Raw genomic sequence first — 26,819 nt, forward strand, 5'->3', positions numbered from 1 at the left:
CATTAAAAACGAAAGAAGAAGAAGAAAATCCAATATGGCGGCGCCCTACAGCAGCACTTACTGACAGGCAACGACTCGGGTCACAATAGCGGCTTAAATCTTAAAAACTCTATAAGAAGTGCATAGATATAGTAATATGCTTCCAGAAACAGCCCAGTGTTTAAAAACGGCGGCTCCGTTGTTTTCTCAGACCGTTTTCTTGAGGGACTTGAGACGGTTGTCCACACATGGAGCAGCCAGGGCCAGCCACCTTCAGGCCCGGAGACACTTCGGGGTCAGCCGCTGTCTGGCAGCTAAGGTGCCCCGCGAGCGCAAACCCAGGGAGAGAGTGGAGATCCCCGGGCTGGAGATGGTCACCTACGGGGAGAGGATGCACTATGTGCCGGGGCTGTCTAAGCCCGTTCACCCTCATTGGGTGAGGGACTACAAGGACCCGAGACATTACAGGTCTCCTCCGGCTCACGAGATGCCGCTGTACAAAGAGAAACCGTGCTATGTGTTCAACCAGAGGACCAGCGCACTGGAAGGTAAAATATCACAGCTTTATTAATTAAACTTCAAGCACATCGTTGTTGTTTTTGTTTTTGTTAGTTTCAACATGAGGGGGGACACAATATAACTGGGGGGTCTGGGGGTTGGATCCCATAGCATTTTGAGCATCAATCACTTTATGTTGTGCATTCTGTTGAATTTTTATGCATCAATTTATGGTGCAAATGTCTTTATTTGGGTTAACTACTGGGTTAACTACTGCATTGTTCAAACCTTTCTGCACATTCAAAACATCACACGTGTTTCAGGATGTTTTTTTTTTTTTCAGGAATCATGTACATCTCAACAACAAATCTGTTAGAGAATAAGACCTTGTTAAAGCCAGAGGCTCCAAATCTACATAAATCTGTATTTATTTTCAACCCCTCGATGTAGTACAAGTACATTAAATTACATGACAATTAAGTGCTTTCAACCTTGAAGGAACAAACTGCGGACAGCAAGAAGCAAGAAGAAGCAAGTACATTAGCTTTAAATAAGCCAAACTAGAAAGAGACAAATTAAATTGCAACTGTATTTTAAAAAAAATTACGTAGTTTTAAGTAGACACAATTCTTGTTTTCAGTCCCCTGAAGAGTTATTTTTACCACTTCTTTTTACCTCTACTCTTAAAAGGTATACTTTTTCATAACCTTGTGACACTTCAAATCTTCTCTCTCTGTCTCAGGGGTGCGTCAGGCTCTGTGGTTGACCAAAACCAAATTGATCTCTGGTCTGCCGCCTCAGCTCCTCTCATTGGCAGAGAATCCTGCCAATCAGATACCGGATCAGGATGAACGTGTGCAGAACGCCATCAAACATGCCCGCTTCTGGGACACGACAGAGGAACGACCGGGCAAAGAGAAATACAGGTAGTGTGTCACCACATTATCTGTTTCTTTCTTTCTTTACCTACTTACACATAAAAACAATTAAAACTACGATATGTTGTTTGCAAGGGAATGTAAAGGAGCATTACCTAAACCCCTCCAGCAGAACGAGCTGTCTGCCCCACCACAGTAACACAAGCAAAGTGTAGCATAGGGTTATGACACCAACAAGCACCAGGTAGCAATAAAGCAACTGGAATTTGAAAAAAGGAATTAGCCTAGTAAATACTGTTAATGAATTATGTATTTCAGTTAGACACCAAATTAGGCCGCACTAAATAATCCCTTTTCAGAGGAAAGGACGTGAGGATAGAACACAGTCATCAAAACAGATTGCACGCATGAAACCTTTCTGTTCTTTTTGTCCATAACTGGTCCATTGTGTGTTATGTCATGGGCAGGTGGGGTTAGGTTGGGGTTAAAACGCGGCACCCAGGATAGGCGCTACGAAGGACACGGGCACAGGGGGACCACTGATGTGGGAAAACACTTAAGACCTCCTTAAAAAACAGGTTAGGTTATTTAAAAAGCCATAAAAGAGACACAGTTAATCAAAGTCAGTTAAAAGAAGCAATGGACACAACGGTCAGCGGGAATATAAAACTTATCATAAAAGGTGACCTCCACACATACCCTGGCCTCTCTCCTGGAAAGATATAATGTCAGAATATGAAAATCTATTCACATAAATAGGTTAGGGTTTGAAAGAGACTGAACTTATGGAGCTTTGCTTTCTCCATAGGAAAACTATGGCTCACGCCAGCACAAAGCTATTTTTGCTGATAATCATGTTTAGAGAGCAATTGTTGTTGTTGTTCAGTCCCCCAAAGTCATATACCTTTTGTATTTACCATACAGCAGGGAGTGTTTTAAGGCGTGGCTATGATGTGACTGCCAGTGAAAGTGTGTAATGTAACGTAGAGTGTAAGGGCTCCTCCCTCTCGTCTGACGTCGTCACATCCGCAACTAAGATGGCTGCGCTCGTAAGTTAACGGCAAACTTGACGATTCATAGCAGATCTCCACAAATCAGTGCGCGACGTCACACATGCGCTGTCCATTAATAGTATACAGTCTATGGTATTTACTAACCTTTGTAAATGAGCAATTGTGATCACCTTTGCTACTGAGGAAGAGACTTCTGCGTTAGATTCAGAGGTCTAAATGTGTCATACCCTCTGTCAGCTGGGGTTGACTCACTAAATGCATGTGGTACTTTTACAGTCCTTGTTTGGGAAATCAATAACTCTTCTCACTCCCACTCTTTGTTCGCATGTGTTCCTTTCCCAGCAACACTTTGCTCTTAAACCTGCTCCATCTGTGTGCAACTCTACAGTCCAGCCACCCAGCGATCGGAAGGAGGATCCTTGCTGAGAAATACTCATTGGCAGCAACATGGGAAAGAGGTAATACACTTTCTTGGATAACATTGTGTAACACATACCCTATTTATTTTTTGACCACTACTAGTGCTGTAGAGTAATGTTTTTACTAGTGAGTCCCCGTTTAGTTTATATCATCGGTATGCTAGCAGGCACACATTCCTGCTGATGAGTACATGCTATTCCACTGATCAACAGTTGACAGCAATACGCAGCAATGTGCCAACCAAGGCAACAAAGAAGAAGCCTGGTAAATAGTACATATAAACAATGCAAGATTAAAAACATTTCATGAGATGAGATCTACCAAGAAATAGAAGATTTATTACAGGACAAGTGAAAACATTGTCTGGTTGCCCTAGAGGAAAAGTTAGACTATTACCAAAGTCATTGGGATCCATTCTCTGGGGACCATCGATATCTTTATAATCTGTAATAGCAATCCATCAATTCAGATGGTGAGTAAAAACGGGTTCACTAAAGTCATCGAGATCCATTCTCTAAGGACCATCAATGTCCTTCCTTAGAAACTTTTATGGCTATCTACCAATTCAGGTGTTAGGATGTTTCAGTCTGGAACGAAGTGCTGGATTGACTGATTAACGACAGACATTGACACTCCTGGAGACAATAAATGAGTCTTGAAAATTGATCAGAGCTGCCTGAAGAAATAATAATAATAATCTGAACATGCTGAATGCATTCTAATGAACTCCCGTTTTCATTCTGTGTTTGAATACCAGGTGAGGACCTGTTCCAGATTCGAGGTCAGAACGGTTTACTGCAAAACTGCATGGATCCTCTCCCTGATGTTTCTGGGAAACAGGAAGTGGGCGACACTGCAGATCATGTCCTGGAAACCTTCTATCCCGTGTCCCCCACCATCGACCTGCAGAAAGTAAACGTTTACAAGGAGGTGAACTCCTCAGGTGAGAAGACACCCAGTCCTCCTTCATGTCACAGAAATCATGGTGTAATAGTAGTAGTGAGTGGGCGCCCGGATAGCTCAGTTGGTAGAGCGTGCGCCCACATATAGAGGTTTACTCCTCGGCGCAGTGGGCCAGGGTTTGACTCCGACCTGCGGCCCTTTGTTGCATGTCATTCCCCGTCTCTTTCCCCTTTTATGCCTTCAGCTGCCCCATCAAAATAAAGGCCCCCAAAAATAATCTTAATAAAAGAATAGTAGTGTGAGTATACAAGGAGTGTCTGTCTGTCCAGTGCTCGGGCCTAATTAAATCACATCTCTGTGTTATCCAATCAGGTTTCAGGGGTGACTACCCTTATCCTCATGCTCACACACTTTACTTTCTGGAGGGAGCTGATCCTAGCTGTAAGCTCCGGCCAGAACAGTTCAGAGCCAAGATGTTCATGTTCACCTTTGGAAACGCTCTGGTCCGTGCACACAACCTGTATGGGGTAAGGATTTACAGCGTGTCATTATACACAACAAATTTGTAAACATACGGTATTACCAGTTGCTGATCCTCATTCTCCTGCGTGTCGTGTGTGCGTGTGTGCGTGTTGTGCGTGTGTGCGGTGTGCGTGTGTGCGTGTGTGTGGCGCGTGTGTGGGTGTGTGGTGTGCGGTGTGCGTGTGCGTGTGCGTGTGCGGTGTGCGTGTGCGTTTGTGGTGTGGTGTGGTGTGTGTGTGTGTGTGTGTGTGTGTGTGTGTGTGTGTGTGTGTCAGCCCCGCTAGCGTGTGATTAGATGTCCTGTAACAGTTCGGCAGTCGGGACACGGCGGATTTTCGTGTGTTTGGTTTTAGCCAGCTCAACAACCACAGATCTCTCTGGCAGACGACGGCATCACAGACAACACGGTGCTTTCATTTTTTTCAGTCAATAGCTGTATGAGGTTGCTTTGTGGAAAGTCTGAGTCGCCAACCGTGGTGGCTTTGAAGGGACATCTATGCGAGGAGATTTGCTGCTGCATAGCTAGGAATACCTTACAATGGTGACAGAACACCCAGCAAAGCTAGCTCTGAGAAGTTATTTGCTTGGTCCTCCCCCCCCCATAAGAACAAGCTACAACCTTTTTAGAGCCACCCGTAAGTCTTCTTTAAGGGTGACTGCTCATGATTCAATCAAGAGTTTTTCACTGGAGGATATCTTCGACTTCAGTGGCTCCGTCTCATATTTAAATAGTATGTAAGTCAGGTTTCAACGAGCTCAGGACTTTATGAGGATATTGGGACTGTATTTTTGCACCACACTACTGGTCAATACACTGTAAATACATATGCAAAGAAACGTCCTCAGAAGAAGTTTTCATCGATATTTTTGATCAAGTAATGAAACAAAAATATCTGCTGCTGTGTAGAAATGTCACTTTATCAGTTTTCCAAATCAATCAGAATTAAATATCAAAGTAAAACAAAAAGATGAAGAATAACTTTGCTGCTTCTTAGTTCATTTTCTGCTGGCTTTTGAAATGCTGTCTGCTACATGCAGGTGTGGCTGGATGAAGATGTTGAGCTCTATGACTTTGCAAAAGTCCGACCACTCATCAAGAAGAAGCAAGTGAAGGTATGATCAATCATCTTGAATCTGTTGCAAAAAAGACAGGCTGCACCCTCCCACAACCCTGATGGCTGCTCGTGATTGGACAAACTGTCTGCTCGTGGAATTCAAAACCGACCATAATGGCAACTCGTTTGGAAAACGTTCTCTTATTTTTAAGAAAATAGTTCACTGAAATGTGTTTCTGAAAACATTTATTTGCGACAAATGGGCTATGTAGTTTCGAGGTATCGAGTCAGTTTAAAAGATTTTTGTGAGTTTTTGAAAATCAAAGTTGTGCTGCCTGCTCTTCATTTGCATAAAGTAGCCTGGAGTCCTCTTATGCAAATGAGGAGCAGGAGTAACAGGTGTTTTCTTAATAATGTCAGGGTTAACACTTTGATTGCGGCTGATGGTAGTCACTGCGTTGTGTTGTGTGATGGTTGTAGACAGGGCTTTAAATTGACCAATAATTAATCAATTGGCCAAACTGCAAAATGCGGGTTAAATTAACATTGGCAGCTGAAATTTTAAAGTTACAAGCCAGTTTGGCCGGTAATGAATGAAGCAGAAAACTCTGCGTCTGTTTGAATCGTCCGGCTGCAGAAACAATGCGACAAGTCAGAAATTTGGGCGCTTTTGTGTGTGTTTCGTTTGGAAATGTCATCTTTATCCGGCAACACTGCTTGTAGTCCTAATCCTACATTAGCCATAACAGAACGGCGCAAAACAAACCCGATTATCTGAAATTAAAGTAAACGTGGCTAGTGGAGAATTTGATTGGCTGGTTACTTTAAAAATCTACTAGCCACGTTGGCTGGTGATCAAACAAGTTACTTTAAAACCCTGGTTGTAGACTAACAGCTGACAGTTGGACTCCAACAGAAGGCTCAAAGTACTTGTGTAAACTTTACATTAATTCCAATTCACGCAACAACTACCTATCTTACAAAGAATGTTCACATAAAATCCCTGGTGTACTGCTATTAACATTAATCATTTTACAGTTTCATCAACTTGTATTACAGTACCAATCCCCTGAGCAACAATCTGACTTGTCCAACAGGGATGGAAGTTTACACTGATTTAAACTTGGATTATTTCTGCAAGCGAAAGTTGAGTTGGCTGATTGGCTTAGTGTCTCCTGTCAAGTACCACATTGAGGATACAAGCCCTGAACTATTTCAGCAAGTTTTCCTGTTCCTAACACTGGCTGCTGTGTAGACGTGTTTGTGTGTGGTGGTGCTGATGTGTCCCGCGGTGGTGTTTGTCAGTGATGAACTGTGTGTTCAGTAAGTTGGTTGTGTGTTGGGTTGTGTGTGTGTGGTGTGTGTGTGTGTGTTGTGTCGTGTGGTGTGTGTTGTGTGTGTGGGTGTGTGTGTTGTGTGTGTGTGTGTGGTGTGTGTGTGTGTGGTGTGTGTGTGTGTGGTGTGTGTGTGTGTGGTGGGTGTTGTGTGTGTGTGTGGGTGTGTGTGGTGTGTGGGTGTGTGTGTGGTGTGGTGGGTGTGTGTGTGGTGTGTGTGTGTGTGTGGGGTGGTGTGGTGTGTGTGTGTGTGTGTTGTGGTGGGTGGTGTGTGTGTTGTGTGTGTGTGTGTGTGTGTGTGTGTGTGGGGTGTGTGGTGTGTGTGTGGTGTGTGTGTGTGTGTGTGTGTGTGTGTGGTGTGTGTGTGTGTGTGTGTGTGGGTGTGGTGTGGGGGTGTGTGTGTGTGTGTGGTGTGTGTGTGTGTGTGTGTGTGTGTGTGGGTGTGTGTGTGTGTGTGGTGGTGGTGGTGGTGTGAGGTGAGTGGTGGTGGTGATTGAGTGGTGGGTTGAGTGGTGAGTGAGTGAGTGATGAGATGGAGTAAACCAATATCTCACCACACCAAATCCTCCTTTCCTTTAGTCCTGACCTGCATCACACCGGATTGTCTGGATAATTTGGATGGACTGAAACTACGAAAACCCATTTCAAGACACTGACTCCATGCCTCTGTTTGTTCTTGTAACTGTGAGACCACTCACTCAATAAAAAAAGTTGTTCCGAATATGTACTTTACTTGTACTGTACTTTTAGTTATGTCTTATTGGTGTACATTTAAAATAAACCAGGGCTCACATCCGTATCAGTTTGTCTTTCTTTCAAGTTCTCACAAATTGTCATCATCAAAGCTGAAGCTAACTCACTAGTGTCTAAATTGGACCAAAAATGGTTCCATTACCATAACCTAGCAGCTGCATTTCATGATAATCGCATGTGTTTTGGATGTATTTATATGCATATCTTGGTAATAGATAATTTGGTGTTTCTAAATTTTGGAAAGAAGGCGAACAAAATAAGCACTTGACAAGACAGCGAGTGGAAAAGAGGGTGGGCCTGGTGAGGGAGATTTTGATGTGTTGTAAACGACAATAAGCGAGGTATGGTAACACTAGTTTGTGTATTTGTGAATTATCATCCCTTAAATCATAGGCTATAAATCCGTGAATTTTGGGCAAGGTTGAAACTGCACAGGCTAGTTAATTTAACAACTTTTTGGTTTATTTATTTGCACCAGATTGCATTCCCCTCTAGAGTGAACCAAACTCTACAACACTTGGAGTTCAAATGGTCTTTCACACCACCCAAACGAACAGGACTATCCGACCTTAGATATAGATAGATAATAGATAGATAGATAGATAGATGGAGAGCAATGAAAAAACCTACAGCACACAAATTAACTGCTAAAAGTTAATTTCAAACATATCTGAGTAGTACTTTTCTTTTCATAGTCCCTGCATTTTCTCGTATTTTGAATTGTGTCAAGTTACCCAAAGATACACTCAAAATACCGGAAGCCAGCCGCTTTGGGAATATGTTCTTGTGTAAATTCTGTGTTGTTTTCTTGTATTGCAGGTCAACGTGTGTATTCGTTTTGTAGTGTATTAATTTGTGAGTAACTGTAGGCTATAGCTAACTGTTACTCGAATTTCAGCTAAGAGCTAAGTTTTGATAACCCAAGAATATATCCCAGCTTGATCATTATTATCACTTGGGAAGGTTTATTTTTCTCTGGGTCACACACACGTGCATGCCAATCAAGTAATTAATCGTTAAACAAAACACTGCAATACATTTTCATAAATATCTTAGTTAATAAGGCTTTTTATTTTGAAAGGTATTACCGGAACACGCTTTGTTATCGTACACGTATGTTATCAACGTGTAGCCTGATACTTTAGGTCCCTAATTAGTGAGTTAGTTTACAGTGTGTGGATGGTCTGGTAAAGGGAGACATTACATTGCAAAGTAAGCTAATATTTCAGTCATACTGCTAAACGTTCAAGCTAGTTTTTATAAGCTAATTTAACTGTGGAAGTTTTTCTTTTTTTGTTTGTTTTTTTAGTTCGCTGTTATAGCCGGAAGAATATTATTCGGTGTGCAGTAAATGACTAACGTTAGCAGGTAATGTCGCTGGTATTAGCTAGCTTTTTCATGTGCGTATGTTTCGGTTTACAGATTAAAAGTTGTCTTAAGTAACGTTAGTCCTCTTCTAACCTGCAACTTTGTCGAGTTTGTTCAGAGTTGAGCGCGCACTCTCAGTAGTATGTTTTCCTACCTGTGCTGCTGTCTTGTAACATTATCATGATGTAACGTAAACGGATGGAAACAATGCGCCTACCAAGCAAGGCATACTCCTAAACTCAATGGGGTATCTTAAAGTCTTGAAGTCAATTGACGACTCGTCAGTTGATTTCAGATACCCCATTGAGATAAGGATGTCTGTTGCATTTGTGGTCCACCACGGAACAGTAACGTAATAAAATGTGACGTCAACGTCATCTTCAAACCACCAGTTTAGTCGTGCAATGAGCTAACAGCACAAAGTCACTGACGTTTTCTGGGGGTCTGAGAAACTGATTTTGACAAAAACTCTTCAGTTTTTAGAAGGAAATGCCTTCATTTGTACAATAATCATTGTACAGGAAGCAGTTGCAGTAAACTATGTTGCAATCACTGGCAGCCCGAGTAGGGCATACAACCCTTATGTACATATATAGTTAACTCAAGTGACCTGATGTGTCATCATGGATTGAGGACAATTGCCTGAAGACTAAATCTAGAGATTGTGTGTGGTATTTAAGAGTTCTTCAGAAAATACTACAAAATATTGTAGGTTTATGCAAATTCCATATGTTTATTGGTGCTAGTAGTCTACCCTGCATGTGTAACTATTTAGTTGTGTCAATGTAAGACTTCCTAGGAAAATGCTTCCCGACAGATCTTTCTGCTGTAAAGACAAACTAAGGAATGCTCAAATTAATTTTGTATCAAGACACAAAAAGTGAATCTGTTCATCTGTCAAACTGCAGGGTACTGACTGAATAACTATTCACACATGAATGCAGCTATTTGTTGTTTCTTTGTGCATTTAGTCATCAACATGAGCTCCAGCTCAGAAAGACACTATTTTCTACAGAACTGACATCCAGTAAGATACTACATAGATCAGTTTAAACGTGTCAGAACAAGTCTCAATTGTAAGAGCCTCTCTCTGATCTTTCCCTCTTGTAACTGTAGTAAGTAAGTAGGAAAATGTATTCATAAAGATTTTTTCACTGACATAAGTCACCTAGTGCTTTACAGTACAGATTGAGAACACAACATTATTAAATAATTGAATTGAAAGTGCAGACCAGTGGCAGGTGTGTGTGTGTGCGTGTGTTTGTGTGTTTGTGTGCGTGTGTGTAAACTCATGCACGTGCAAAGGACTTGATTTGCAGACATTTGGCTACCCCACTAGTTGGGATGGATCGATATAATCCATGTTGTGAGAGCTGTTTAAAGGTGACCTAAAGAACCTTAGAAACTCTTCTCTTCCCTCAGCTTTGAAGATGAGTTCCAGATTGTCAGGTGAATTGGAGAAAGACAAGGAGGAAGATGAGGAGGAGGAAGAAGAAGAAGTAGAAGAAGAAGAAGAGAGCCTCAACCCGACGGAGGTGAAAATGAGTCAGATAGTGATGCCTTGTCACAGCAACCATCGACAGGAGCTGAGCGTGGGAGAGCTGCTCAAATGGATGGACTGCAGTGCCTGCCTCTCTGGTGTGTGTGTGTGTGTGTGTGTGTGTGTGTGTGAGTGTGAGAGTGTGAGTGGGATTCAGTGAATATTAGTCATGTGAGGTGTGTTGTAATGTTTTAATTTGTGACATATGTCTGTTTTATATTCAGCTGAGAGGCATGCTGGGTGTCCCTGCGTCACTGCCTCCATGGATGACATCCACTTTGAACATACCATCAGGTAACAGGAAGTGTGTGTACAGCGGCGTGGGCCCTTCTCCACTGCTAGTGTGTGTGTATATATTCAGTATAGGGCTGCAACTAACGATTATTTTCATTGTTGATTAATTTTTGGATTAGGTTCTCGATTAATCGATTAGTTTGGTCTATAAAATTTCAGAAAATGGTGAAAAATATCCATCAGTGTTTCTAAAAGCCCAAGATGACATCCTCAAATGTCTTGTTTTTTCCACAACTCAAAGATGTTCAGTTTACAGTCAAAGAGAAAATATGAAGATTTTAAAAAGCTGGAATCAGAGGATTTTTGTGATTTATTGATTATCAAAACAGTTGGCGATTCATTTCACACTTTACAACTAATCGATTAATCTTTGCAGCTCTAATTCACTCGTTCTTCCTTTGTATCCCTGTTCAGAGTGGGTCAGGTGGTGAACATCAAAGCAAAGGTCAACAGAGCCTTCAACACCAGCATGGAGGTCAGAGAAGTTTGCTTAGGATTCTTGCAGTAATCACTTATGTTTTACATCCAGTCACGTTAAATTGCTTTAAATAATGGTACTTCACATTCCTTACATTATACCAAGAGCTTGATATTAACGTTTTTGCTCACAATGTTGTGGGAAAATACATTTTGATTCAAGTTGACAGCTGTGTGCTCCAATTTACTTTAAAGGTTCCCTGCCACACAAAACCGTTTTTTACTTGCATTTTTAAAAAATATATTAGGTTCATATGTGTTTGTGTTATGTTGTGAATGAAAAATGAAAATGAACTGCTACCTCCGCTGTCAGCTCTAGCAACTGACAAGAAATAAGCGGAGAATTCCGACCAATTACAAAAGCTGGTCAGTCTGACGTCATGTTGCCTGAGTTCCTTACTATTCACGAGCTCGCCCAGTTGCACTGGGCTCTTATTGGCTAACTGTTATCCAATCAGAGTCAAGCAGCTTAGTTCGTTGAATATTAATTCTTCCTGCAAGCTTTCTATACCACGTGAGAATGGCTTGAAACAAGGTAACCAAGGCCTTTTTTCCCACAAAAATGTTACAGAGTCCATGGTAGAACTTCAGACATTACCACAAAGTAATGAAATACTTGTGGCAGGCCACCTTTAAAGAATTAGAATTACAACCCTTTAAATGTAACTGACCACTGTAAACACCCAAATGACAACACTAAATAAAATGTAGGCTATAACACTACTGTGATGAAATATTCAGCTGTGGTAAGGTTTTGTGTAAAGCTGTTAGACATAAAAAGAGTAGCTTCTTATTCTGTAAGTGGTGCAGGGGTGTGGAAGAGGAATTAAAAGTGGTTTGGAGTGACTGCTTGTGTGTCACTTAAGTGAGGAATCACCTCACTTTTCCCCTTCCTTTTTCGCTCTGTGCAGGTGACTCACCGTCACCGATATCACTGATGCTCGCTAGATGGGTACCAACAATTTTCTGGACGGATTTAATCGCCCGCTGCAGAACCTACCTGTTCTGGGCCGTGCACAATACAATATTGTAATATTTCCAGTCAATTCAATTCAATTCAATTTTATTTATAGTATCAATTCATAACAAGAGTTATCTCAAGACACTATACAGATAGAGTAGGTCTAGACCACACTCCAGAATTTACAAGGACCCAACAGTTCTAGTAGTTTCCTCCAGAGCAAGCAACAGTGCGACAGTGGCGAGGAAAAACTTCCTTTTAGGCAGAAACCTCGGTCAGACCCAGGCTCTCGGTAGGCGGCGTCTGACGACCGGTTGGAGTTAGAATGAAGAGTGGCAATAACAAAAAGGATGATTTATATTGCTCCTGGAAATGTCAGGTTCTCTGTGATGCTGATTCCCAGGAATCTTAAACCGTTTACTTGTTCCACCTCAACTGCACTAATGTAGACAGAGGTGTGCCTTTACCTTCTTTTTTTCTAAAATCAAAAAATCTGATAGTAGGTTTTACTGACGTTAAGCAGTAGTTTGTTGTCTGTGCACAACTCTGTAAGATTGTTAATATCCTCCCTATATGAGTTCTCATCGTTGACTGTAATCCGGCCGAAGATGTTGGTATCATCCGAAAACTTCACACCAGAGTTAGTGCGCGGAAACACAGAAGGGAGGGAGAGGGGACGGGATGAGGATGAGTGAGGGACAAGCTAGTCTTGTTTTGTTTAAAAAAAACTTTAAATGCCAAGAAATAACGTCACCCAATATTGCTTAGAGCACCTTTAACAATCAAGTTGATGCAGAATTGTAGTGAATGCTGAGCTGATTATCAACAAGGCAAGGCAAGGCAAGGCAGCTTTATTGGTACAGCACATTTCAGCAACAGGGCAATTCAAAGAGCTTTACACAAAATCAGTTCAAAAACAGTTAAAAAATAAAACAGATAAAACGCGTGAATTAAAAATAAGAACATTAAGACACATAAAACACAAGAATAAAAGTTACAGTGCAGCTTAAGAAATTAAACATTAAAGAAATGAGCAGTCATTTAAAGAAAGGCAACATCAAAAAGAAAGGTCTTCAGACAAACCACATTCTGATGGAGGTGTTGTTACTTTCAAGATGGGTAGGGCAGTGGAGATGGTGTCCTCTGTGGATCTGTTGGCAGGAGAAGCAAGTGCTCAAAACACTTTATCAGATTTGGGGTGCCACAGGGCGATAGTCATTTAGACCAGACACTGCAGACTTTATAGGTGTAGGGACGATGGTGTCTGTCGTTGGGGGGGGGGGGGGGGGGGGGGGGGGGGGGGGGGATGCTTTCCTGTGACAGTGATATGTTAAAGATGTTAGTGAAAATGTTCATTACATTACCTTACATGTCATTAAGCTGACACTTTTATCCAAAGCAACTTCCAGTGCAGTGTATTCAAACAGCTGGTTGGCACATGTTCTGAGTACACAGCCAGGGAAGTTATCAGGGCCAGCGGCTTTATTCATATTCCCTCTCATCAGGGTTTTTATTGTATCTGTTGTGGTTACTGACGTTGGTCGGTCCTCTGGAGGCGTTGCAGACTTGACAGCTGTCTTTTTCTTTAGATTAAGGCTGGCATTAAAAGATGTTAAGTTCATCTGCCCTCACACATAACGGGGCTTTCATGCCACCAATGAGGGAAGGCATAGGGGAAGGATTTCCAATCTTAGCGGTAGGGGTATGAAGCATTTAGATAAGATAAGATTCCTTTATTGTCCTCTGTGTTATCTTATCTAAATGCTTCATAACCATATTTGCTGCCTAAGTGAACGTGCACACATTTTTTGTCGCCCAAAGTTCTCCAGGCTGAACTTTCCGTTGGCAACAGCCGGGGGACAGGAGACGCTCTTTAAAGGAGCTGTACTCAAAATACCGTAAATAAATAAATGAACAGCAGGCTGGAACTCCACACGACTCTCACAGACTGTCCCCCAATTCGTGAAACACCTCAGTTTGTTAACGGCCACATGCACCTGCGTCCGGACCAGTTATCAAAACAAAGAAAAGACAAACTCAGGTTACAACATACAGAGGGAGTGTGACTTTATTCTCTGCTCAGGATGCCATTCCTCCACTACATATTTAGATAGCTTGACCATATGTTATCCCTGTAATCCATCCCAGGTGGGCATAGAGGTGAGCTGTGAGGACCTGTTCTCTGATCGTCACTGGAGGATTTGTCACGCCTATGCTACCTTTGTTACCCAGCGCACAAGCACAGGAAAAAAGGTAAGTGTGTGTGTGTGTGTGGTGTGTGTGTGGTGTGTGTGTGTGTGTGTGTGGTGTTGTGTGGGTGTGTGTGTGTGTGTGTGTGTGTGTGTGTGTGTGTGTGTGTGTGTGTGTGTGTGTGTGTGTGTTGTGTGTGTTGGTGTGTGTGTTGTGTGGTTATCATTAAAGGCATTTGACACATGTATTTAAATCTGCTCCCAGGTGATCTTGAAGCCCATTGTACCCCACACTGAGAAAGAGCAGGTTGAGTACAGCGTGGCGGCTGAGAGACGGAGGGTCAGGATGGTACATGATGACATCATCAAAGATCTGCTCTCCCATGGGTCTAACCTGCATGGTAGGTTTTGAGGCACACAGCTACATCACAGCATACAGCAGACTACAACAAATGTAACTGTTTTCCCTGATAGAGCAGATACTGCAGAGAGATTGAAGGCTTGTTGGATGCTTTCAGCTGTTCTTGAATGCTACTGTGAAAGTGAAGGACAGCAACTCAATACAGAGTATGACCTTAAACACAATGAAGCAGTGATGAAATATGATTGTAATCAAAAAGATTTCTATGACTGCACTTCATGTCACTTTCTGGAAACAGAGAGCTTGTAAAAATTAAAGTATATCTGTTAAAAACACATCAGTGAGCCACACTGTTACACTGGGTGCTATGAACACACACTGTATTTCATTTGGACTCAATCCCACATACACCGTCCTGCTGGCAGAACTACTAGAGCACCAGATATGGATCAATTTGCCACTGAAAACAGTCCTCAACAAATGCGTTATACAGTTGCCAGCTCTATGTGAAACTGTATTTGTGAGCAGACTTTTTCTTTTCTTTTTTAGATACCTTTATTGGAAGTATACAATACAATACTAACAGTCACAGATACAACCTTTTTTTTTTTAAACATATATGCATATGTATACAGACACATATACACACATAAAAAAACCCCACTCTGATAAGAATGCAGGATAAAATATTTAAGTTAAATCAGAGTACCGTGTAACAAACAATGAACTATGAACTGTGAAATATGACTAAGGTGTGAGCGGACTTTAAAGATTAACAAATTCACTGTGTGTGTCAGCTGACAACTCAGCAGTAGACAATGCGGTGGCAGCAGAGAAGACCAAGGTGGAGAGTATTGAACTGGTTCTACCCCCACATGCTAACCATCAGGTGATTTATTTATTTATGTATCTTTCTGTCTGTTTGTTCAATTCATTTTTTTTTTTTCATGAAAATAGTGTCAAATCACAACAGGAGAGAGTAGGTCTAGACCGGGCGCCCAGATAACTCAGTTTGAAGAGCGGGCACCCATATCTAGAGGTTTACTCTTCAACGCAGCGGCCCCGGGTTCAACACCAACCTGCGGCCCTTTGCTGCGTGTCATTCCCCCCTCTCTCTCCCCTTTTAATGTCTTCAGCTTTCCTGTCAAATAAAAGCCTAAAAATTCCCCAAAAATCATCTTAAAAAAAAAAGAGTAGGTCACACTCAAAAATTTACAGAGACCCAACTTCTCTTCCCCCCCCAAGAGCAAGCATTGGCGAGGAAAGGTTTCTTTAAACAGGCAGAAACCTCAAACAGAACCTGGCTCTTGGTTGGCGGCCATCTGCCGCGATCTCAGGAAAGAGAGGAATCTGAATTTATATATGGTAATATATGGTAATCAGTGCTATCATTTTTACTGTTTTAATTAGAATCTTTGTGTATTATTGGGATTTTATTTTTTTAAAGATTTTATTTGACTGGGCAGATGAAGACATGAAAGGGGAGAGATGCAACAAAGGGCAGCAGACCGGAGTTGAACCTGGACCTGCTGCGTTGTGGAGTGAACATCTATATATGGGCGCCCGCTCTACCAGCTGAGCTATCTGGGCACCCATTATTGGGAATTTATGTCTTAAATTCAGTAAAACATTTTGATGTGGTGCCATTGTGCAACATAGTATAAAAGTCCATTACAGATTCAGGTATTTAATAAATTCAAAGGCTTTTACTTTTCATGCACTCCATGTTTCATCAGTGGTGTGCCATTACTGTCTTTAGGGGTAAATTGACTAGATTATCATTTCTGTTTATCTAACTACCAGGTGAATACATTTGGAGGGCAGATTATGGCCTGGATGGTGAATGTAGCTACAATTTCTGCCAGGTACAATTGCACACACTTTCAAAATGCTTTATTTAAATGCACCAGAGTTACAGATGTATTGTGCTCTTTCATTTGTTTTCTTATAACCTCTCTTTTCTCTATGCAGTCGTCTGTGTCAGGCTCACCCGACTCTGCGGACCATCGACATGTTCACCTTCAGGGGACCGTCTCAGGTTGGAGACAGACTGCTGCTGAGGGCTATAGTCAACAACGCCTTCAAAAACAGGTACCAGTGTGTCCACAATCCCTCGTAAAGATACAGAAGATAAGATCAGATATGATACGACTGATTTATGTGGATGAAGCAGGTCATGATAACAGCTCAATGTTAAAAGGATAAAGCAAAGAAACAGTACATAAGTAGGAATTGAAAACAAGGCAGTGTGTGTGTTGTGCAGCATTGAGGTGGGGGTGCGAGCAGAAGCCTACCTGGAGGAAGGGCCTAACCGACACATAAACTCTGCCTTTATGACCTTCGAGGTTCTCGACAACCACAGGAAGCCATGCTTGTTACCACGGATACGCCCCGAACCTCTGGTAAGTAAAACGCGCTTGCAACACCTATTTACTGCATAAACTCTAAACTCAAGAAAAAAAAGGGTGGTACTCAGTGGACCCAAGTGCAGACACTGACCCAGGTAGGTGATGTTTAAGAAGGTTTATTGTAGGAGGTGGGGTGGACACAGGAAGACGGCTGGGTAGCTGAGGGGGGGGGGCGTGGGCGGTCGAAGTTGTTCGAGGGCAGGCAGGCAGGCAGATGAGAGTAAACGTCAGGCTAGGAAACAACCCGAGTACGAGTTCTCTGAATTCCTTTGACTAGAGAGGCCGGAGGCGTCTGACTACCCCAGTAATTTAGACATCCTTTTCTCTTGTTAACTATACTCCAAATACCTCTTAAACACTACTCTGGGTAACAGGTAAGGTGGTAATTAGGGGGGGAAACTTTTCAGCTCATAAGGCAAATTTAGCAAAAAGTACATAGCAACTTAACAGACAAAATAAAGAGCTAACATGTTTGCATAGTTATATGTTAGCTCTTGGAAATTAGAAATGATATATAAACACGCCAATTTCAATTGTATAATATTGTTGCAAAAAAATTAAATCGAAAATAAATCTCGAAACTCTTTCACAAATCAACTTACACTTATCACTATCAAGCCATAAATGAGACTTTCCGCACGTTTTATAGCAAATAACTCTAACTCAACAACTATTCGATTGTTGGGCCCTTGAAATCTTGAAATTCCCCCCAAAGGCTACAGCATACACGGCTAATAATTTCCCAGCTGTCAAAGTTATAAACTGCAGGCCTCTTAACTTGTATTTAAGTTATCACGACGTAGGGACGGATCAGCCTTGTGTTCATTGAAGCTGCTCTTATCATAATGTCCTACTACTGCATGTATAAGTCACACTGATAAGAGTGTAGCTGCAGGGTGAAAGGTGCTCTGTTTCTGGGTAAACATGTTACAACCTTGTAACAATGTTGCACCATTGTATAAACACAAAAATGTAACTATGTGTGCACATTTCTGAAAACCTGAAGCTCATGTATCAACGGCAACTCTCTTAGCACAGTTTGCAGGATTTACCCCATTGTGTTCACCTGGAAAACACTGGCCTTCAAAACGCCACACCTTGTATTACCAATCGTGCCAAAAAAGGTGTGCGGTGCAATGATACAGTATCAAAAATAAGTTTACAGTATGACTCTGGGAAGATGGCTTGTGAGTCTCACCCATTTGGAGCTTATTGGATAGACAGATGTGCAGATAGACTGTATCCTGTGCTGATACAATGATTGTCTCAATGCAATATTTATATAATACATTGCATTCACAGTATTTTATATAAATATGGCAACACCCTTTACTGTATGAACCATAACATTTATACCTATTGGGGGACAAACAAAACACCGTAACTTTAAAAAAAGAGGACAAAGTAAACAATTTCATGACCTCATGAACCCAAAACCTAAATAAACAGTTAAAGTAAGTGTTTTAAATGATCATGCCTGTGTGTACTTGATACTCTGTAAGAGATATTCATATGATAGCTGTGTTTCGGTGGAAATAAGCAGTTTTGAGAAGAGTGAACATGGGGTTTGAGAGCAGTGTTTCATTTTTTGCAGATTTTGACAACATCATTTATAATTATTTATTACTCTGAGTTGGGGCGTCTCAGTTCTAAACCGTCTCTGTTGCTAGTCAGGGGGTCTAAAATGGGTCTATGTAGGATGAAGTGATTTGGGAGTTTGACCTATGCTAGAGATTAAAAGTCAGGATATCTCTCTGCTGCTTTAATTCTGACCATTCTTTCTTACATCTCTTGTGAGACCCCTATGTGGACTAAATTGCTGGAGTGCCCCTTTTTCAGGATAATTCAACAATGTCTACACATAGCATCTTTAATAAAAACAGCATTCTGAAACCCCTAAACAGGACGAGAGACTGTAAGATGGAAAGCATTTTTTTTATTTTTCTTTGTCTGTGTCTTTGTCTGTCTCTCTATGTCTTTCACATACAGGAAGGAGAGAGGAGGTTTCAAGAGGCCATAGCAAGGAAAAAGATCAGATTGGACAGGTAACCTGTGTGTCTATTTGTGAAAAGAGCACATACATTCTTAGCTTATAAATCCACTTCTGTGTCAAAGGTGATACTCACTCCAGTCTCTGAAATTAAGGAGGATTTAATTTTTCAGGAAAGAGCACAATCTACAAAAATGTCAATATGCAGTACAGCCCTCTGCAGTGTGTATAAATGTGCATCACACCGCCCCTCATGCTAAAGACACGCATGAAGCATGTAAACATTGGTCAAGAGCAGTGATTCTCAACATGGGGGTCGCCAGATGGTTGGGGAGAAAAAAAATGATATAACATATTCTAGACTGGGGCATGGTTTTTACATTACTGTGTCATATTATATTCAGAGCTTTATTTGTAAATCAGGAGGTCCTGGAACACAGAAAGGGGTCTGAAGGCGGGTCGCGGGGAGAGAAAAAGTCAAACGCATCAAAAATTGACAGAGCCTGGAGCACGTTGGACAAGGCTAGGTGCTAGCTGCTAAAAGTAAACTAAACTGTCATTAAAGCATAATCAGAGCATCACAAAAGTTCCTCAAAATCAGCAGGGGGAGGCCTGTAGAAACAAGGGTTTACACCGGTTTGCAGCTCTCTTTCTTGTTGTCGAGGGGTTGGGGCGGGTCGCAAACACGAACTTTATTCTGTGGTGTCGTAATTCAAAAAGGTTTAGAACCACTGGTCAAGAGCACCGCTCGTGTAGATATACTAGATACATATATTTATAAGCCAGATCTGATATTACAATTAAATTGTTAAAAATGCCTGTGATTGTTCTCCTTTTGTTTCAGAAAGTACATAATTTCACACAAGCAGGGCGAGGTCCCTCTATCTGTACCATGGAATCCCAGAAACCAGGTGTGGAATCACTCAGGACTATGAAAAATTAGATGTGCTGTGTTAAATAAGACAGCTCATCCCTGTAAAACCATGTAAACATGTGGAGAGGAATGGGTGCACAGAGAGAGTGACCAGAGAGAGAGAACAACAGTTTGCTGGCTGGACTTTGAGATGTTTTAGCACCCCTGTGTTTTTTGACCTCCGCTACACGTAACTGGTCAACAATGTCACTTGTGTTGGGTCACTAGGACGGCACTGGGCGCTTCCATTTAGTAACTGAGCTGCCAGCTTACCTCTGAGGCTCTTTGATACGTACAAAAAAAAACATATGACGTAGACAAGACCTGCGTTGTGTGTTCAGTTATATTCTCACACAAAAAGAGCCATTATAGACCATAACATGACAGAGGGTCAGCATCTTAACAATGCTACTAGAGTCCAGCTGGCATTTAGAAATGTACACTTTTTGTACGATATATTAGTAGAATTTTGTGATATTTATGAGATGGCAAAGCACGATCAGAGGAGTAGCATCATGGTCCAGTATTTAAACAGTGTCTTCTGCTCCTTGCACATGCTAATGTGTTTGTTTGCTAATGCATATGTATGTTGCGGGTGTTTCCAGGTGTATCTGAGCTATAACAATGTTTCAGCTCTGAAGATGTTGGCTGCTAGAAACAACTGGCGCCTCAGCTCTGAGAAAGACAAGGTACCTGCTGGGAGTTTTTTGTTTTACATATGATAGTTGTTTTTTTACTTTTCCTCATAAGGAACTGGCTGTTTCAATTGATTTTAACTATTTTATTTTATATGTCACAAAAAATACATTCCAGAAACACAAAAACCAACAACAGAACAAATACATGACAGATCAGGACTAACCATCAACTAGAAAATGCATTTCCTGCAGAAAATGCTTGTGAATGCTGAAAAGCTAAATTGCTAAAGCTAAACTGGATTGCTGGCATAATTGCGTAAGAAGAAGGTGAAGTAGTGAGAATAATTGGAAAAGTGGGAATGGTTTTTATTAGTAGGAATTTCATTGAAATGTTGATTTATGCCAATGTATGGAACAAAAGTGAAAGAAAGTTTGTTTTTTCAAAGTTATAGTATAGCATTTAAAAAAGTCATAGTATAGTAATGTGAAAAAGTGCTAAAGTCATTCTATAGGATGTTGAAGAAATTGATGAAAACGTACAGTTTATCAAATAAAGTGATAAAGGTTCATAGTATAATATGTAGAAAAAAGTGATAAAAAAGTCTATATGGTATGTCCAAAATTGAATTTGTTGAAAATATGTGAAAAAAAGTCAAAGCCTGACGATGCCCCTGTGCCCATCTTTGCGCTGGTCTTAGGGAGGTGTGTTCAGGTGAATTCTTGGCGTATTGCTATCTTGAGGCAGCAGGAAAGGATTTGGCCAACAAAAACCTGGTTTAAAGTGATTAAAAAAAGTCTTAGTATAGTATGTCGAAAAAAGGGATAAAAATGTCATAGAATGTACTTTGAAAAAAGTTATAAAAAAACATAGTACAGTAAGTTAATAAAGTTATAAAAAAGTATGTCAACAAAATGTGTCCAAAAAGTCTTAGTATGGTATGTTGAAAAAAGTCATAACCATACCATATGTCGAAAAAAGTGATAGTCATGGTATGTACTTCGAAAAAAGTCATAGTATAGTATGTCAATAAAAGTGACAAAGAATTCATAGTATGTACTTTGAAAAAAGTTATTAAAGAACATAAACATAAAAAAGTGACACAAAGGTCATAGTATATAATGTAGAAAAAAAGTCATAGTATAGTATGTTAAAAAACACGTCTAAAAAGTGACAAAAAAAATCAGTATAGTGTGTCAAAAAAAGCCATTTAAAAGTCTTATTATGGTATGTCAAGAAAACATTAAGGACTGTACTGGGAATTGAACCAGAGTCTTCAGGAACTACTTGGAGGCTGTTTAGTAGCACAGTCTTAACCCCTGAGCCACTGGGACACAGAAGAAACAAAGCCAAAAACACTTATACTACCCTATGTCGAAAAAAGCCATTAACGAGTCATTGTATACTTATTGAAGAAAGGTTTTAATAAAGGTATTTTATAGTATATCAAAATAAATGTGATGAAAAATTTTTAGTTGTAGGGTTTAAAAAAATATATTTTGTAGTTAAAAAAAAATGAAAAAAAAGGCTAGGAAGTTGTCGAAAAAATTTAAATGTAGTTGCGGGGAAAAAATTTAGTAAAAGAAAATTTGAAAAAAATTTAGTATAGTATTCAAAAAAAGTGACAAAAAAATCTTAGTATAGTTTTGTCAAAAAAAAGTGACAAAAAATCTGGGATAGTATGTCCCAAAAAAGGGACAAAAATGTCTTATATAGTATGTCAAAAAAGGGCCTAGTATTATGGTTTTCGAAAAAAAAGCAAGTATAGAATGTTGAAAAAAGTCCCTTTGTATAGTATGTTTTAAAAAAAAAAAATAGATGTTGGTTTAAAAAAGTCATTTATGGTATGTCAAAAAAGTCTTGTATAGAATGTTAAAAAGTCTTTGTAAGAAGTTTTAAAAAAAATCTTAAATATAGAATGTTGAAAAAAAATGACCCAAAAAAATCTTAGTAAGTTGTTGAAAAAAAGTCACAGTATAGTATTTTAAAAAAGTTTGGATAGTATGTCAAAAAATCAAGTATGGTATGTCGAAAAAGTCATAGTTAGAATGTTGAAAAAAATCTAGTTGGGTTTTTGAAAAAAAGTCCCAGGGAAAAGTTGGGCGAAAAAAAACTTAGTTTGCGTTTAAAAAAAAGGGCTTAGTATAGAATTTGAAAAAAAGGAAAAAAAATCCTTTGTTTGTATTTGAAAAAAGTCTTAGTAAGTATTTGAAAAAGGGGGTTTGATGTATGTTGAAAAAAGTCTTTTGTTCGTAAAGTTGAAAAAGTCTTTGTATAGAATTTTCGAAAAAGTCTTTGTATAAAATGTTTAAAAATCCTTGTTAGAAATTGAAAAAAAATGACAAAAAGCTTTGGATAGGGTTTTTAAAAAAGGGTTTTGGGATAGTATTTTCAAAAAAAAATCCCCCGTATGGTTTTGTCAAAAACGTCAAGATAGAATGTTTTAAAAAAAGTCTTAGTATAGGAAAGGGTTTAAAAAAGTCACAGTATAGTTGTCGAAAAAAGTCTTAGAAAAGAATTGGGTTAAAAAAAATTTAGTATTTGGGAAAATGGGGGGAAAAAAAATGAAAAAAAGGCTTTTGTAAGTAAAAGGTTTAAAAAAATCTTAGTAAGTATGTTTAAAAAAATCTTAGGATAGTTTTGTTTGAAAAAAGTCCCTTTGTATAGTATGTTTAAAAAAATCTTAGTATAGAATGTCCCCAAAAAAAATCTTTGTATAGAAGGGTTTAAAAAAGTCTTATTTTAGAAGTTTTAAAAAAGGCCCTTTGTATAGAATGTTGAAAAAAGTTCTTAGTAAAGAATTTTGAAAAAAGTCTAGTATAGTATGTGTGAAAAAAGTCTTAGTATAGAATGTTAAAAAATCTTAGTATAGAATTGTTGAAAAAGTCTTAGTATAGAATGTCGAAAAAGTCTTAGTATAGAATGTTGAAAAAAGTCTTAGTATAGAATGTTGAAAAAAGTCTTAGTATAGTATGTTGAAAAAAGTCTTAGTATAGAATGTTGAAAAAAGTCTTAGTATAGAATGTTGAAAAAAGTCTTAGTATAGAATGTTGAAAAAAGTCTTAGTATAGAATGTTGAAAAAAGTCTTAGTATAGAATGTCGAAAAAAGTCTTAGTATAGAATGTTGAAAAAAGTGACAAAAAAGTCTTAGTATGCAAAAAAAGTGACAAAAAGTCTTAGTATAGAATGTCGAAAAAAGTCTTAGTATAGAATGTTGAAAAAAGTGACAAAAAGTCTTAGTATAGTATGTCGAAAAAAGTCTTAGTATAGAATGTTAAAAAAGTGACAAAAAAGTCTTAGTATAGTATGTCGAAAAAAGTGATAAGAAATTCATAGTATGTAATTTGAAATTTCTTTCTTTTTTTTAAATTATATTTTAAAAAACATAGTATAGTACGTCAAAAAAGTGACAAAAAAAATCAGTATAGTGTGTCCAAAAAAGCCATATTATGGTATGTCAAAAACAAACATTAAGGACTGGGAATTGAACCAGAGTCTTCAGGAACTACTTGGAGGCTGTTTAGTAGCACAGTCTTAACCCCTGAGCCACTGGGACACAGGAGAAACAAAGCCAAAAACACTTATACTACCCTATGTCGAAAAAAGCCATTAACGAGTCATTGTATACTTATTGAAGAAAGGTTTTAATAAAGGTATTTTATAGTATGTCAAAATAAATGTGATGAAAATATTATAGTATAGAATGTTGAAAAAAGTGACAAAAAAGTCATAGTATAGTATGTCAATAAAAGTGACAAAAAAGTCATAGTATAGTATGTCAAAAAGTGACAAAAAATTCATAGGATGTAATTCAAAATCTTAATTTATGAATTACCTGTGCGTCCTTGAGTGCCAAGAAAGGCGTCTTTAAATAAAATTATATTATTATTATTATTATTATTATTATTATTATGTCGAAAAAAGTGATAGTATAGTATGTCAAAAAAATTATGGAAAAGTATGTCAAAAAAAGTGATGAAAAGTTTTAGTATGGTGTGTTGAAAAAAGTCATAGTAAAGTATATGGAAAATAAAAACAAAAAAACGTCATAGCATGACATTCAAAAGATAAAATAAATATAGTAAAACATGCAAAGAAGACTAAAAAAAATGCAAATAAATAAATAAAAACTACCAAAAATATGAAGGTGCTTTAGCTTCCTTCCTTAGTAACAATGCAATTTTTCAATTAAATCAATGATCTTTCAGATTAATCATAGTGACAGAAAAAAGGCACAAAACAAACACAATAATTTCCATAAAGAAATAAGACAGACAGCCAGTATGTTGAGCTCCCCATTGGCCTATCCTCCCTATTAAATTTATAATTATTATTATTATTATTATTAAATACTAAACTTCTTACCACCCTTCAGTTTTATTAAACCTTTTCCACCTTTCAACATGTTCTTTTCAACTTTAATTGTATTTACAATCAATCCTTTCAAAATATAGCAACGTTTAATAAACTTGTTAAATGGGTTGATAATCAAGGGGTGCACATCATCGTTTTTCTTCTCCTCCATGTTGTTATTTGTTCCCAGGTTCGTCTTTCCACCCTGGAGCAGAAGTCCTCGCTGAGCTTCAGGGTGGAGTTCGAGGTGGATGTTCCTGCTCAGAGAGCGTTCTGTCTGCTGGCTGAGCTGAGCAACAGGCCGAGCTGGGACACACACTATCAGTAAAACTGTTTGTCTTCATGTGAAGAATCCAGATACGGTGTCGTTTGAGTTCATAATCAGTGCAGAAGGATTGATCATTGCATCCTACAATTCACTAAACTCAAATAGCCGCATTTGTTTAAGTTGGTTTTATGACTCTTTTTTTTAGTCTGGCGTGCCCTAATAGAAACACAGGTCACACTTTGCAATAGGATGTGTCAATACAAAGTCTTTAAAGTTTCAGGTAATAAAGCAGAGTGAAAGGGAATCTATACGTATTCAGTGCCTATGGTAAACTATGTTCTCCTAATGTTGAGTCAGGCGGCTGTGCAAGGCCAAGCGATAGTCTGCGACAAAACCCAATTTAAAACCATAACTTAGTTTTTTTTATAACATAGTTGTTCCACTTTGTTTTGTTTTACAGATGAAACGCACAAGATATGTGTTAACAAGTGAGCTTTAGAGGTGATAACAAGGACCGTCTCTAGGACCGTCTTTATGCTAAGCTAAGCAGCTGCTGGCTGTAGCTCCAGGTTTATCATACAGACATGAGAGTGATATAGTCTTATCTAACTTCAGCAAGAAAATGGGAAAAACTGAATTTCTCAAAATGTATAACTATTCCTTTAACAGCATTATTTTTACTTTATTTCAAATTTCTATCAACCCCTCATCAGTGGTACTTCTCTGTGTCCTTTCCTAAATCAGGAAATGTGAGCTCATTCACCAGGTGGACGAAGATGACTTCCTGTATCGCGTGGTGACCCCATCTGTGCCTCGCGGCAGAGTAGGTTCCCCGACCTCAGGCCACCAGAGAGAAGGGATTCTCCAGGACTTCATCTTGTTGGCATGCAAGAGGAAGCCGTGTGGCAGCGGGTCAGTACGACAGGTCTAAACCAGGGGTCTTCAACCATTTTTAGATCTGAGACCCCTTAGCTGACCTTTTTTTTTTTTTTTTTTTTAATTATTTACTATGACTTTATTTATTTAACTATCAAACAATAATTTGGAGAGCTTGTTTTATTTTGTTCCTCGTCAGAGATCCATACGTCATCGCGCTCCGCTCAGTGTCCCTGCCCACTCACCCTCCCACTGAAGGATATAACAGAGGAGAGGTCCTGTGTGCTGGATTCACCATACTGGAGACCAACAACACCACGTCACTGGTAATACTCTTAGCCATTTAAGCTGATTAAAAACGTGAATATTTACACACAATCTTTACAAACCTCACCATTGTTACTTGGATTTTTTTTCCAGATCAGTTACTACAACCAGGCATCTCCAGAGGTCCTTCCCTACATCTCCACAGATATTGCCGGCCTCTCCTCCTCTTTCTACCACATCTTCTGCTCCTGCAGCCAATACCTGACCAGGAACAGACTGCAGTCCGCCCCCGAGGTGCCAACTGGCCAATATCAGGCCTCAAATACAGGCAGTCCCACCTGTTAGACTGAAGCTCACAGTCTGTCAGTGGCTCTCCCCAGCACCCCCCTGAATGCAGCCAGTGGTACCTTCCAGGCCAGTTTACTAGCAAAGTGTAGAGTGAGCACATGGTACTATTAACACTGCCAGTGGGTGTTCACAGTGAACAAAAGGTGATATTTACTTCTTTTTTTTTAAGTAACATACTCAAATAGAAAATGTAAAGATCACAAACTATGCTTCA

General features: G+C 39.4%; 2 protein-coding genes across 4 annotated transcripts; both read left to right on the top strand.

The window, feature by feature from the left end:
• Nucleotides 1-20,557, top strand: mrpl37 (mitochondrial ribosomal protein L37). The gene is made up of 8 exons (XM_032532356.1): nt 1-527; nt 1,220-1,403; nt 2,711-2,826; nt 3,546-3,731; nt 4,064-4,218; nt 4,489-4,617; nt 5,249-5,326; nt 20,546-20,557. The coding sequence occupies exons 1-6, from the start codon at nt 137-139 to the stop codon at nt 4,495-4,497; spliced, it is 1,041 nt and encodes a 346-aa protein (XP_032388247.1). The 5' UTR covers nt 1-136; the 3' UTR covers nt 4,498-4,617; nt 5,249-5,326; nt 20,546-20,557.
• LOC116699641 (acyl-coenzyme A thioesterase 11) lies at nt 7,950-26,759 on the top strand. 3 transcript variants are annotated; one of them, XM_032532335.1, is made up of 17 exons: nt 7,950-8,009; nt 10,146-10,361; nt 10,488-10,557; nt 10,972-11,032; nt 14,144-14,248; nt 14,450-14,585; nt 15,343-15,434; nt 16,349-16,410; nt 16,517-16,636; nt 16,809-16,947; nt 18,943-18,998; nt 19,788-19,854; nt 20,462-20,545; nt 25,037-25,170; nt 25,859-26,026; nt 26,190-26,316; nt 26,411-26,759. In XM_032532335.1, exons 2-17 carry the CDS (start codon nt 10,154-10,156, stop codon nt 26,600-26,602), a joined length of 1,821 nt encoding a protein of 606 aa, XP_032388226.1. In that variant the 5' UTR covers nt 7,950-8,009; nt 10,146-10,153; the 3' UTR covers nt 26,603-26,759. The 3 variants fall into 3 exon arrangements, with proteins under 3 accessions (XP_032388226.1, XP_032388223.1, XP_032388224.1); XM_032532332.1 differs by lacking the exon at nt 7,950-8,009 and adding an exon at nt 8,463-8,567; XM_032532333.1 differs by lacking the exon at nt 7,950-8,009 and adding an exon at nt 8,489-8,570 and having other exon boundaries at nt 10,144-10,361.
• Nucleotides 26,760-26,819: the final 60 nt, after the last annotated feature.

This window comes from Etheostoma spectabile, chromosome 12 (assembly GCF_008692095.1).
Source record: "Etheostoma spectabile isolate EspeVRDwgs_2016 chromosome 12, UIUC_Espe_1.0, whole genome shotgun sequence".
In the NCBI taxonomy this organism is placed as follows: Eukaryota; Metazoa; Chordata; class Actinopteri; order Perciformes; family Percidae; genus Etheostoma; species Etheostoma spectabile.